Source organism: Vipera berus (genome assembly GCF_964194415.1).
Source record: "Vipera berus genome assembly, contig: HAP1_SCAFFOLD_493, whole genome shotgun sequence".
NCBI lineage: Eukaryota > Metazoa > Chordata > Lepidosauria > Squamata > Viperidae > Vipera > Vipera berus.
The window spans coordinates 7289-20859 of record NW_027673294.1 but is presented as its reverse complement, the minus strand read 5'-3'; the positions used below and the strand labels follow the sequence as shown (position 1 = coordinate 20859).

At 38.4% G+C, this 13571-nt stretch overlaps 1 protein-coding gene across 1 annotated transcript; it reads right to left on the bottom strand.

Moving 5' to 3' along the window:
* Positions 1-1115: 1115 nt before the first annotated feature.
* Positions 1116-13162, bottom strand: LOC308679416 (nidogen-1-like; the record flags this gene model as incomplete). The annotated part of the gene is made up of 2 exons (XM_081347028.1): positions 12942-13162; positions 1116-1415 (listed from the first exon to the last, which is right to left on the bottom strand). Coding segments are annotated over exons 1-2 (495 nt in total), but the record flags the coding sequence as incomplete, so codon positions are not given.
* Between the last annotated feature and the right edge of the window lie 409 nt (positions 13163-13571).

Genomic DNA, 13571 nt, shown 5'->3' with positions numbered 1-13571 from the left:
CCTCTCCAGGCTGCGGTCATCCCTGCTGCTTGTGCACCTTTTTCTTCCACACTTTTCCCTTCCACATAACTTTCTATTAATGTGCTTTGATACAGCACTTTGGGAACATCCAACTTCTTTTGCAATTACCTTTTGAGACTTTCCCTCCTTATGGAGGGTGTCAGTGATGGTTTTCTGCACAACTGTCAGGTCAGCAGTCTTCCCCATGATTGTGATTCCTACTGAACCAGACTGAGAGACTCTTTAAAGACTCAGGAACCCTTTGCAGGTGTTATGGCTTAATTAGCTGATTAGAGTGGGACACTTTGAGCCTAGAATATTGCACCTTTTCACAATATTCTAATTTGCTGAGATTATGGATTTGGGGTTTTTATGAGCTGTAAGCCATAATCATCACAATTATGACAAATCACGGCTTAAACTATCTTGCTTTGCATGTAATGAGTCTATCTCATATATTAGTTTCCCCTTTTAAGTTGCATTACCGAAATAAATGAACTTTTGCACGATATTCTAATTTTTCGAGTTTCACCTCTATTTCTCTAATATCACAAAGTCATATAATTTAGAAATGAATATGTCCTAAGACCCTAATGTGACTAATTTTAGCCTAGGAGTCATTTTTACAATTGTATTTTTTTAGCATGTCTCTTTAGTTATTCTTAGAATTTATCCCTAGAAACGGTTAATGAGTCCAACTAGTTATTTATTAAATTTCTCCTTTATCCTAGCATTTGCCTCCAGATGCAAGGTCCACTTTTCAGATCAACAAACTCCCTTTCATCAGTCATTACTTATTAAACTGTTTTATTCTGTTTCCAAAATATCTCAAAAGAATAAAAAAATAAACATTATTCAAATGCCAGGATAAAACTGTAATTAAAATTAAATTAATTAAAACACATTTAGATGAAGAGAGCCTTATTTTCTAGAGAAATATGTATAAATTTACACTTTAAGGCTGCACTCCTAAATCTATTTGCTAGGAGATAAAACCAGATGGTTTCAATGGGAATTAATTCTCAGTAAACATGCACAGAATAATCTAGAGTTTCAGCATTAAAAATACAGTCATTGAATGCATTTTTTTCAGCGGTAGGCTGTCACCCGCTTACCTTCACTTGTAAAGTAGCATCTTGTCTAGATCCTACATAAGGGGCCACAGAATCCCAGGTAACAATGACAACACTCTCTGGATCAAAGGTAGCATTTGGAAAGCCCCTTTTGATGTACTTGGCAGCACGTTGGAGGATCTCAGGGGAAGAATCTTCCCTGTAATACACATTTCCATGTCCACCTGTAGTATCCAAGTCAGCGTAAAAGGGAGCAAGACCTCCAAAACTAAGAGGAAATTGACCAAGATACTCATCTTCTCTTGATGGCTCACTCACTGCGATGATGCCATTAGTAAGAACCTAGTTAAAAGAAAAAGTATGTGTTGCAAATGCACAAATACAATGCAATCAAGCAATGCTTACCTCCCATTTTGAAAACATAAAAATGTATTTTATATACATTTATAAATATGTAAACATCTAAAAAAATTGTGTATTTGCTAGATTTGAATAATAGGCAGATTGTGTATTTTCCAAAATGAAGGGATCACCCATTGGGGCTGGAGCTCTCAAGGCAGTCCAAGATACAGCCTGAAACCATCACAGCATTGGCACAGCCTAACTTGAATATCTGCAATCCTTATTAAAACTTAGGACCATAACATCGAAGAGATGAACTAATTGATAACTGAGGAAGAATTTTTTTCAGCAATTAAACAATTGAAAGTGGGCAAAGCGCCAGGTACGGATGGATTGACTGCTGTGTATTACAAAAATTTACAGTTAGAGATGGTGAAGCCATTAAGGGAATTGTTTCAGACAATTCAAATGGGAGGAGGGGTACCTCCGTCTTGGAAAACTGCTTTTATCTCTTTGATTCCAAAGGAAGACCAGGATGTCACCCAAGTAAAAAATTATAGGCCAATATCACTTTTGAACACGGACTACAAGATATTTGCTAAAGTTCTAGCTAACAGACTAATGAGGGTACTGCAACAAGTAATTCATGGTGATCAAACTGGGTTTATAAGTGGTAGACAAATGAAGAACAATGTGAGGCATGTAGTAGATTTGTTGGAATTTTTGGAAAGAAACAATCAGATCCCTGCAGCGTTGATCTTCTTGGATGCTGAAAAAGCCTTTGATCAATTGGATTGGCAATTTTTGTTGAAAGTATTAGATAAAATGAAATTTGGGGATAAATTTTTACAACCAATCAGGGCATTATATCAAAAGCAAACAGCCCGCATAATAGTTAATAATAGTTTGACTGAAGTATGTAACATTGAAAAGGGTAAAAGGCAGGGGTGCCCATTGTCACCCTTATTATTTGTTTTAACATTGGAGATATTATTGATTAAAACTTAGGACCTTAACAGACACATTTTGCTGTAACTCAGACAACATTCTTTAATGAAGGAGTCAAAAGCATTTGTACATCTTAATGTTTTCTCCAGGTTGGCATAAAGATACAAGGTTATCATAATATGGATTTTTTTATTTAGTTGATATGACACTCAACAACACTTTTATTTTTATTTTTTGTATGATACTATCTTAGGTAGCAACTTCACTTATAGCATTAAATGTATAGAGCAGTTAGGAAATATATAGCTAGATTCAAATAACAGAAACCAGTATGGATCTATTCTAAGTCAAATTAAATAAAATCCTTTAATACAATTGCAATTAAGAGTAGAATGTTAATAATTATATTCTGCAAAGTTCAGCATTGATCTGATCAGAGTGGAGCTCCAGTGCTTTTCAGTTATTACAAAATTCTGAGCTTTAAGGAGATATGAAATATGTTTGAGGGAAACTTTAATTTCAGAGGACTTTGCATCGTGTACTAGATTATAAATTGATTTATTTAGTTTAAAGTGTCTTAGTTAAAAGAGACTTTTATGGTTTCTCTTTTGACTTTCTCTTATGACTTCTCAGGTTCAGCTATAAAGGTATGAAAGGAAGGGTGGAGTCTATGAGTTAAGAATTTCTGATTCATCTTGATTATTTTAAGCATTCATGATATGGACACTATGTTTCTGTTAACAAATCCTAAAAATATTTTTTGGGTTTTTTTAAGCAACTGCATGACACAACTGGCATTTTATTTGACCTACCATTGAGAACCTTTTGACACATCCTGCTAAAGCAATCCTCGCCTTCATTTGCTTTGATGTGATGTGATTGTTCCCTTCTCTTCCCAGAAATCCCTAGTTTTACATTTTTTATTTTGTATGCTTTCCTGTTGGTTAGAGTGGAACCCTGGTCTTTGTTGTGCTGGTTTTTTACTTACAAAGAACTGCTTTTATTTTAAAAATAAATATAGGTATAAATTTAATATGATTACCTATCGTGCTTACCTTGGAATGTCACCGTCTGCTCCACCACTTCAGTGTTCTATTACAACTTCAATCCCTCCTCATTTTGTTAATCTGCAATTCCACACACTTAGGAGAATTGTGTGCTGCACTGACTAACAAGTGTCTACCGACTCATTTTTATTAAATAGCATGACCAGTGGAAGAGAAATCTCTATCAGGTTATTCTTCCCATATTTGTTGTAGTTAATACTGTAAATGCCATTTCTTCCCATTCCTTTTTTCATATCTACAGTATTATAATGGTGTAATGTATATAATTCACCAATTTTAGTTCTCAGTTCAGGGAAAAGATTTGGCTAGGTACATTTAAAGGTAAAGGTAAAGGTTCCCCCGCACATGCGTGCTAGTCGTTTCCAACTGTAGGGGCCGGTGCTCATCTCCGTTTCAAAGCCGAAGAGCCAGCGCTCGTCCAAGGACGTCTCCGTGGTCATGTGGCCGGCATGACTAGACGCCAAAGGCGCACGGAACGCTGTTACCTTCCCACCGTAGCGGTCCCTATTTTTCTACTTGCATTTTTACGTGCTTTCGAACTGCTAGGTTGGCAGAAGCTGGGACGAGTAACAGGCGCTCACTCTGTTACGCGGCACTCGGGATTTGACCCGCCAAACTGCCGACCTTCTGATCGACAAGCTCAGCGTCCTAACCCACTGAGCCACCGCGTCCCTAGGTACATTTGACAAGTCCCAATTTAGGATAAAATTGGTCATGTACCGCCTCCTGGTGGTCCAGATAAGTAAAATAAGTAAAAAGATATTTGTTTGTAGTACACTTTTTAGAATGTGACTTGATATGACATTATTGTACTGGTTGAGTTTCACACCCTATGCTAAACCATAAGTTATGTAGATGGATTTACACTTCATGCTAAGCTACAAAAACCAAGATTTGTAGACAATAATGGCTGAATTCACTGCACGTGCTAATCCAAGCACTGTAAATCACATTTTGACTTAGCATAATTATGTCACATCAGGAGTCCCCAACCCCCAGTCAGTGTACCAATACCGGGCTGCAGCATGTCAGCAACCAGTCCACATAAACAAGCAAAGCCCCATCCATGGTATGCAGGCAGCACAGAAAACCACATATTCTCCAGTCCATGGAAAAACTTTTCTCCACGGAATCGGTCCCTGGTGCCCAAAAGGTTGGGGACCTCTGGCTCACACTATGTCTACCTCCCCCAACACAATCCATCCCACTATTTTCCTTAGCCTCGTGTGTATATCACACCATAGATGTTAATTTAGCAGGGTTGTTTTTTCAACATTCTGCTACTTGGCTATGAGGCATAAACCTTACAAGGATGTCAAAAGAAAACAGAACAGATTCCGTATTTGCTATTTACTTTACAACTCCGGCATTTCCTTGTCAAGATAAGATAATTGCTATAGTCATACTTTCCCAGAAGGGCTGAGAAGAACCTTCTCAAACAGATGCAGCTGTAATGTTTCTGGATAAATATATACAGGATGCAAACAGATAAAAACCAGTTAGGTTGTCTGGTAAGATAACCAATGGTAAATCTTTCAAAGACCAGAATTTTTGATTCAAGGATATTTATAAAAAGCATTCTAAAAACACTGATATCAGTGAGCAGAAATATTTAGTAAGTAACAGAAACACTTGTTGTTACACATTTCTAGCTGATTTATGATGGGATCATATTGTTGAAGTGACATCATAAGGGAATTTTGCAATGATGTCTTAAATTCAAATTGAAGATAGGAATAAATAGATCCCTCAGCTCCAGAATTAGCTTGTCAATTATTCATAACACCTCAGAAGATCATATTTTCCCTTAAATATATAACTTCCTCAAATTGTCTAATCATTTAATCCAAAATCACAAAATTTATTCAAGTTAATTAAATAATAAAAACTCAGAAATAGAGTATTTGACATGTTGTAAAACAGATAACTTTATGCCACCAAATAAACATTTAAGAATTTGCTCTAATTGTGTAAACTACTATAGCTAAAATAATTACTATTCATCCATCTCTTCATCAGATATGACTCAAAAACAAGAACATTAATATAATACTATGTTTTATCAAAGTTAAAGACTGAAACATTAACTTCTGCCTATTCATCATCAGGTACTGATTAGCCACAAAAGAATAATTGTGCTTTGAAATGAGATTTGCTATTGCAGAATTTGCTTCTGATAAGAAAATAACTATCAAAGTTTTCTACTGCCAAAATCTAAGTGCTGTCACTGGTCAAATGCCTCAATCTGATTCTTCCAAAGAATACGGTATTCACTGATGTGGAAAGAGATCATATGGAACAATGAAAGACCCAACTATAATGTTTAGAAAGTCACAATTTTATGTGTCATTTCTCTTATTGTATTTTTTAAATATATGCTGCTGTTATCTGATTTCTGCTTTATATAGTGGTCCACCCAGAGCCCTTGGTGCCAAAAACAAAATAAATAAATAAAAATGCTGTACCCGGGCCACAAACACAAATTCTGCAGCACAAAAAGAACTAAGATATTGAAACTTAATTTTACAATCACAAAGATACAATCGTGATTTTAGCAGTTATTATTCATGTACTTACAGACATTGAGTACTTGCATTTTTATAGTATTTATTTGCTTTGTGTATAGGTTTTGTAGTTTTATTTTTTTTTTAACATTGTAAGCCGGTCAGAGTTGCATTGTAATAAGATGGGTGGTCAATAAATTTAATAAGTAAAAATAAACAAACAAATAAACATATTTTGAAGGCTCTTCAAAATTTTTGAAAAGGGTATTTCTTAATAAGTGAGCAGCTTCTTTTGAAGCAATAAAGCAGCTGCATTTTTTTCTGGCCTGAAAGAACAATGTGATGAGTAATAAATTGGATTTGATCCTAATCGATTTAAATTCATCTTAATGCACAACCAATCAAACTACAGATGTTCACATTTATCTCATTCCATTTTGTATCATGTTCATAGATGTGAAGTATGTCTCATTTGTTGATGTCTCTGCATTATGGAACAACATTATCTTTAATATCTTTATGGCGCCAACCCTGCCAGTCTTCAAGTTGTTTCCTGGATCATTTTCCTCAATAAATAAATGGACAAATATGATGTTTTTGATTTGTTTATTGGGTGCTCTAGTTTTAGGGCTTGTGTAGAAAACAGGTCACATTTTAGGTCATATTTATGCAGAAATATTGAACATTCAAAGGGTTCATAAACTTTTAAGCAGTACTGTAAGTTACATTTATAAGTAAAAACATCTCTTGCAGACATTATGCATAGTTCTGCCTCAGTTAGCTAGAAGAATTTGTAAAAAGCAGCAAGAGGATAAAGAGGGAAAGGGGGAAAGTCCAGTGTTTCAAACAAGGATATTCTTCATATGAATGTCAATCATCTCACACAGTACAGGGACATTACTATATACATGAGCCACATCCCATTACTGTAATACCAAGAAGCTATGGCAGCTTTGGTTATAGCAGAAGGGCCATAACTTTGTATACAGCAGAACTTGTAATTAAAACTTGGCAATTAAAAAGCGTGCAAGAATCAGGGCAGGCAGAATGGAGAGAGGTTTTTATCTCAAATTGTGAAGAGTTACTGCTTACCAGAACAAATAACAGTGATTATATGGGTCAGCTATCTCGTTCAGTGCACAGCAGTTTCCTGTTTGTTTTCACAATGAACAGATTCTTATAAAATGTTAATATAGCTGAAAGTGCAGGTGACATTTTGAAATATATAATGCTTTCAAAATCTGTTTAGTTGAATACAATGATATCCCTTTAAACAGAGAAATGAACTCCCCCCTTCATCTGCATTTTCCATGAATACCAGCATTTCCAGAGCAGGGGCTTTAGAGATGGATAGTTATTTAATGTATTAACAACTAAATAAAATATTGCCATATACTGACAACTTGTTCTGGAATGAATGTTGGTTTGTAATGATATCCATTGTCCCACTTAATTCCAATGACAATGAAAAACAATTACCCGGTATTCTGAATAGATTTTCTAAAATTTGTTGACCCAAAGACCAATTCTAATACACAGTATTACTTTTGTAGAAAATATAAGTGATCCCAAGAAGTTTTCACTGGAGTGATTTCTGAGGAAGGCTTCTAGAAAATTCTACTTTATATTAGTGACCAATAGGAATAAAGCAGAAGATTTACTCAGAACAAATACAGTATAATACAGCACCTGCTGCCGGCATCAACTTCCCTCCGTCCAGTGCGCTCCCACAGAGAGGGCCTCCTCAGGGTGCCTCCGATCAAAGAATGTCGATTGGTGGCCCCCAGGGGGAGGGCGTTCTCTGTGGGCGCACCAGACCTGTGGAACCGCCTTCCGGTTGAGCTCCGGATGGCCCCCGACCTGCGCTCCTTCCGGCGTGATTTAAAAACTTATCTATTTGAACAATCTGGCCTGGTCTGATGGGTTTGGGGTTGGATTTAAACAAGTTTTAACACATTTTTAGTATTGTATTCTTGGGCATAATTATTTAATTCTTTTTAATCTCTTTTTCAACTTTTGTATTTACATTTTTGATATTTATTGCCTTATACACCGCCCTGAGTCCTTCGGGAGAAGGGCGGTATAAAAATTTAATAAATAATAAATAATAAATAAATATATTCCATATCTGTTATCTTCCTGTGTCCCTCTGTAATTTATGATTCCCAATAGTGGCCCAAATAAATGAGCCTCTTCAATACATCTTAATATAGGAGGGAGCAGGACAGGCATGTGCAGACAGAGAACTGCATTCTCTCAAGAATCGAGAACATAATTCATTCAGTGCTTTACATGTCATCTGTGAAATCCTGAACTTGCTGCAGTGCAATCACCTCCTTTAGAATCTATGTTTTATGAGTTAATCCTGAGAGTATCCAGCTGCTATATTCTGCACTGGCTTCTTTTAGTGTAATCCTCAAGGGCAGTTTCACATAACACATAATCTAGAAGATAAATTGTTAATTGTATTATTACTACTACAGTAATAAAATGGAAGCTCTTAATTAGGAAAAATTAGTGTAGCCAGATTATTCATGTATAGGAACCTTCAGAAACAAGATGAATCAACTAAAATTTCCTTGTACTTGTCCTAAATAAGAATACCATTCAGAACGGGATATTTACCCAATACCAATACCTGGGAAGTACAAATTTACAGAACCCCCTCTTTGCAGGAGTCAGCTTCACATTACTGGTTCAGTGCCAGTTCACAACACACAATTGTCCAGTATTTGACATTGACTCCTGGATCTCTTGGATAGGGAGGGAAATCCGTATTGATGACACCTGATGATCTAAATCTCATATAGCTAATACAGAAGAGGCAACTTAGCAGTCAACATTCTCTGAAGATTGGAGCAAAACCACTGCAAAAGTGAGGTGGTGAGCAGACTCTGGCTAGCTGACTGCTAAGTGGGCCTAGGTGGTGGCTCTGGCTAGAGAACGTGAGGAGGATCAAATGGTGGACCTCCCCAATAACCTGCAAAGGAGGTTATTATCTCCTGCATTATATTGTTGAAGGATCATCCAGCAGAGTTGGCCGGAGTTGGACTTTGAGAAATATCGAACAGGATACTTGATTGGCTATGATTGATTAATTAATTAATTAGTTCAGCACTGTTCCTCTATACATGGATATGCATCTTGCAGTTGTAGCACAGCAATTCTTAAAATGTGGCTTGCAGGTTACAGAATATTCTTAATATGGAAAACTAGGTGCTCATTAAATTTAGTTTATAGCACAGGTCATCATCGAATGAATTTTGAGCAATACTGCACAGACCCTTGCAACACTGTATGTTGTAGCAGTAGTAGTATCCATCAGTTGTGTCCAACTCTAGGGCACAGTGCTTTTCTCTGTTTCTTGGCCAAGGAAGCCAGTGTTCTCCGAAGACCATTCCATGGTCATGTGGCCAGCAAGGCTATACACCAAAGACACACAGAACATTGTTACTTTCCCACAGAAGTGGTACCTATTAATCTACTTGCATTTGCATGCTTTCAAACTGCTAGGTGTGCAGGAGCTGAAAGCAGCAGGATGGCATAAAATTGTCCCATACAGCCTAAGTATTTATGCAGTAATGGTGAGATGAAGCTAGGATGAATTTCTCAGCAATACATGCACTGGAGGAGCACATACTCAGTTGTTTCTGTCTGTCCAGAGCCTCAGGAACATTCTCTCTCTGGGTAAGGAATCTTTCTGTATTGGTCTTTGACCACATCTTGAGGGGAGGGCATGACACTATGCCAGAGTAAAGGCCCTTCAGTGTTTAGGCATTTTGAGTTTAATAAGGTGTGCCAAAAGGGAGACAAAGTTGGATTCACAATAAATAGAATTTCGGGTACTAGCTAGGTCCATTTGGTGCACTATGTCTGCTATACTCTGTTTAATAAATGCTTTGGTCTGATTGTATCTCATGCAAACTAAGTAGTACACAGGAGAGAAACCCAAAGCTGAGATTTTAGTTGTTGCTGTCTGCTTACATGTGGATTGAAAATCATTACTCACAAACATCAGAATTATATTCAATGAAATGAAAGGTCCCTCTAGCCCAGCATTGTGTGGCCCAAAATTATCAATCACATGCTATAGAAACTCCCAAGTAGGTCTTCCAAGTTCAACAACATTATCCTGCTTGTGTTTCCCACTAAACAACAGGAGAACATTTTGTGAGACTCCCCAACTAGTATCAAGAGTAAATCACACCCTGATATTTTCAAAATTTAGCTTGTCTACACTTAGCAGAAGACTCTAAGATACAGCTTAGCCAGATTAGAATCTTTGTTGAAACAAGAATGAAGCTGTACACAACAGCTGATAAATTACCACCAGAAAAAAGATGTAAATGATTTGTATACCCTTTAAATTGTTATTCCTTCCTCCTGTCTTTTGGAATTAATGGATCCTGGCAAAGTGCTCTATGGTCTTAAAGCCAAACAGCTGTTTCATTTGTACATAAGGCAGCTTCTACCCCAGGAAATGCTCATTGCAGGTTCCAGCAGCTTCATTGTATATCAGTGCAGTATCTACATTTTGTGTAGTACCGGTAACTTTACAGCAATGTTGTGACCTGCAATAATTTTATATGCTTTTTCTAAATCTTTCTAGATTTAAAAAAACAGATTTATAAATGTTCAGCATATCTCATAAAATTACAGGGACTCAAAGAACCAAGAATAATTTAGGAATATAAATCAACATGAAAATGTGGAATAACATAAAGCCTCAACAATTGAAATGTAAGGCAAAAAAGAATTCTTCATCTGATGGCATATAAAAGACAGTACTGAAAATGCTTGGTGAGCAAATTCTGGCAGATAATTCTTCAACTGCAATGCAACCACTATCGTAAAAAACAAAAAACATTTCCCTGTCTTGACTGGTATATATAATGTATCAGCCCCCTCCTCTACTGGGAAGATTAACAGTCTTCCCAGTAGAGGAGGAGCTGATACATTTAACTTATATACAGGCATGTTGGGTCTACCAAACTACTTTGAAGAGAATAGTGTAACCAAGGGTGTCTAACCTTGGCAACTTTAAGACTTGTGGACTTCAACTCCCAGAATTTCCCAACTAGAATGGCTGGCTGGGAAATTCTGGAGTTGAGGTCCAGAAGTCTTAAAGTTGCCAGTGTTTGACACCTCTGATGTAAACCTTAGATTTCCTGAAGATTTCGTCCAAAAATGAATGAATGAATGACACAGCTTTATGAAAATGACATACACAACCTCTGAATAAATGCCTTTCATTTCTTGCTACTGTAAAGTTTCCTTATCATCAAGCTGAATTTCTGGGGACTTCAGCAATATATCCATATGGCAGCCATATGGAAAGAGCTTAACTAGTTCTAGGGATTTTTTTTCAACTCCAGCCTACAAACCCAGTATTTCCTAATGGCTTCCCATCCAAATATTAACCAGGTGCATCTCTGCTTAAGTTTTTCAAGAACAGTCACAGTCAATAGGTGTTACCACACTGTTGAAAGCATTTTATGGGATTTGGCTGTTTGAACGAGATCAGAATGTGCCCGAATGTAACACAACCCACATATGCTGAAAACGTTCAATGCATAGTTTTAAGTACCATAAGAAAAGCAAGATGACCTAACCGTATCCTTGTTCCAATCCCTACCATGCTGAGAAAAACCAAGATCAGATCAAATCAAACCAGTAATCAATGTGAAAGAATAATCATGGATTAGATCCGTGGCTTGAACAGTACTAAGAAAGGAATGTAAATATTTAGAACAGAACAAGGTCTGCTTTTTTGGCCTGACATGCATGATCATTATTTCATTTGCATGACCTGCAAGTCCAGTGGATTCACAGCTGAAATGATGGTAACAATGTCTTTTCTAGTTAGGATTGTGAATCTTGGAAAAAAACAAAGACCATCTGCTTTCTATTTTGTTTGGAATTAGTAAGAGTCTATCCTAATTGCCAAAACAACTCCGAACAAATCTTTCCCACCGCACCCAAAACATCTCCTTGCTTTCCTCCTCCTGCATAATTTCTTCTTCCGAATATCCCATGCAACTTCTCGGGCATTGACATTTTATAGAAAAGACTCCACTTATATCAGATCATCCCAGGTTCACACAAATTCAGGAGACACCATTCAGTTTAGAATAGCCTGATGGAGGATAACTACAAGGAATGTACAAGTCTGTTCTTTATTAGGAATGCTTATTTACAAATCCATACTCCAGGTTTTGTGCAGAATTACAATCAATTTCAGATGGAAGAATAACATTGCCCTGAACACAGACAGAGTGCCTTGCCTAAGGCACAATCCAAACTGCAGTCATGCAGGATCAAGAGAATCTCACTCAAGGAACAAGCAAAGGAAAAGTCTCTCTTGAGTTGAGGAATCATCTATCTATCTAGCTTTCTGGAAGATAGCTTGGAAGATTTCAATTTCTCAGACTTTTCAGTTTCAAGTCAGGGTTTTTTTTTTGACTCCTGGAAACCTCCTGGGACTTGTCCCTGCAGTTTTCTTGGAACGGTTTTTCAGCAGTGGGTTTGGCACCGTCTGCTGGCTAGGGCTGACTAGCAAAGTGACTGCCCAGGATCACCAAGTTGGCTTCGGCCCAAAGCGGGACAAGAATTCAGCTTCCTAGTTTCTAGCCTGATGCTTTCATCCAAGCCAGCAATTCTCCCTTTTAGGGATGAAGCAGCCGCTTATCAGAGCAAGCTTCCTCCTCCTTGGCTGCCGGCCCGAGCAGCAGCAGCAGCAGCAGACACTTCCACACGTAGTGACAGCAACTCCGGTTCACTCTTTTCCCCCCTCCTTTCACCATCCTGACGCGCTCCTTGTTTGGAAATCACATTCCAGGACCCTCCTCCCCCCCCCCCCCAGCACACACAAACCGATCAGGATCTCGTCCTTGCCCGAATCCATTCGCCGTGGCCCCTCCTTCCCTTCCTCTTCCAGCTCTCTCGCTCTCTCTCTCTCTCTCTCTCTCTCCAGCCCGATCCCTTCCCTTCACCTCCCGGGCACTTACATAGAGGGAGTGGACGCTAGAGCCGTAGAAGTGCAGCGGCGTGTCGAGCAAGAGAGGCGCGGAGCTGACATCGTCCCCCGCTTCCAACGCCTCGTCGCCCCGAGCCAAGCCGAAAGGGAAGAGGAAGCCCTCGCGAGGGGAGCAGCCCCCCGGCGCCAGCAGCGCCAGCAGCGCCCACAAACTCAGCCCTCTCATGATCCCGCGCTTTCTCGAGTCACCTCAAGGGCGAGAGGCGGCGGGACGCGCTACAAGTTTTAAACCCCGCCGGGGCTGCGAAGGAAAGAGAGGAGGGGGACACGCTCGCTAGAATGGGGAACCGACCAATCAATAGATGGTTGAGAAGAAAGCTACCCTATCGCAAGGCTTGGACTTGCCTTGGCTTCCCTCCCCACCCCCCACCCCAAGCCATAAAAGAAAAGCTGGAAGCGTGGGATCGCTTAGCTTCCTCCCATTTCCCCGTCCTCTTTTCCCGCCTTCTTCCACGAGCTCCTATGGTCACATTCTGTAAGACGAGCTCTTCTGTTTCTTACTCGCCTCGCGTGAGCGTGAATGGTCGCATATATATATATATATATATATATATATATATATATATATATATATATATATATATATATATATATATATATA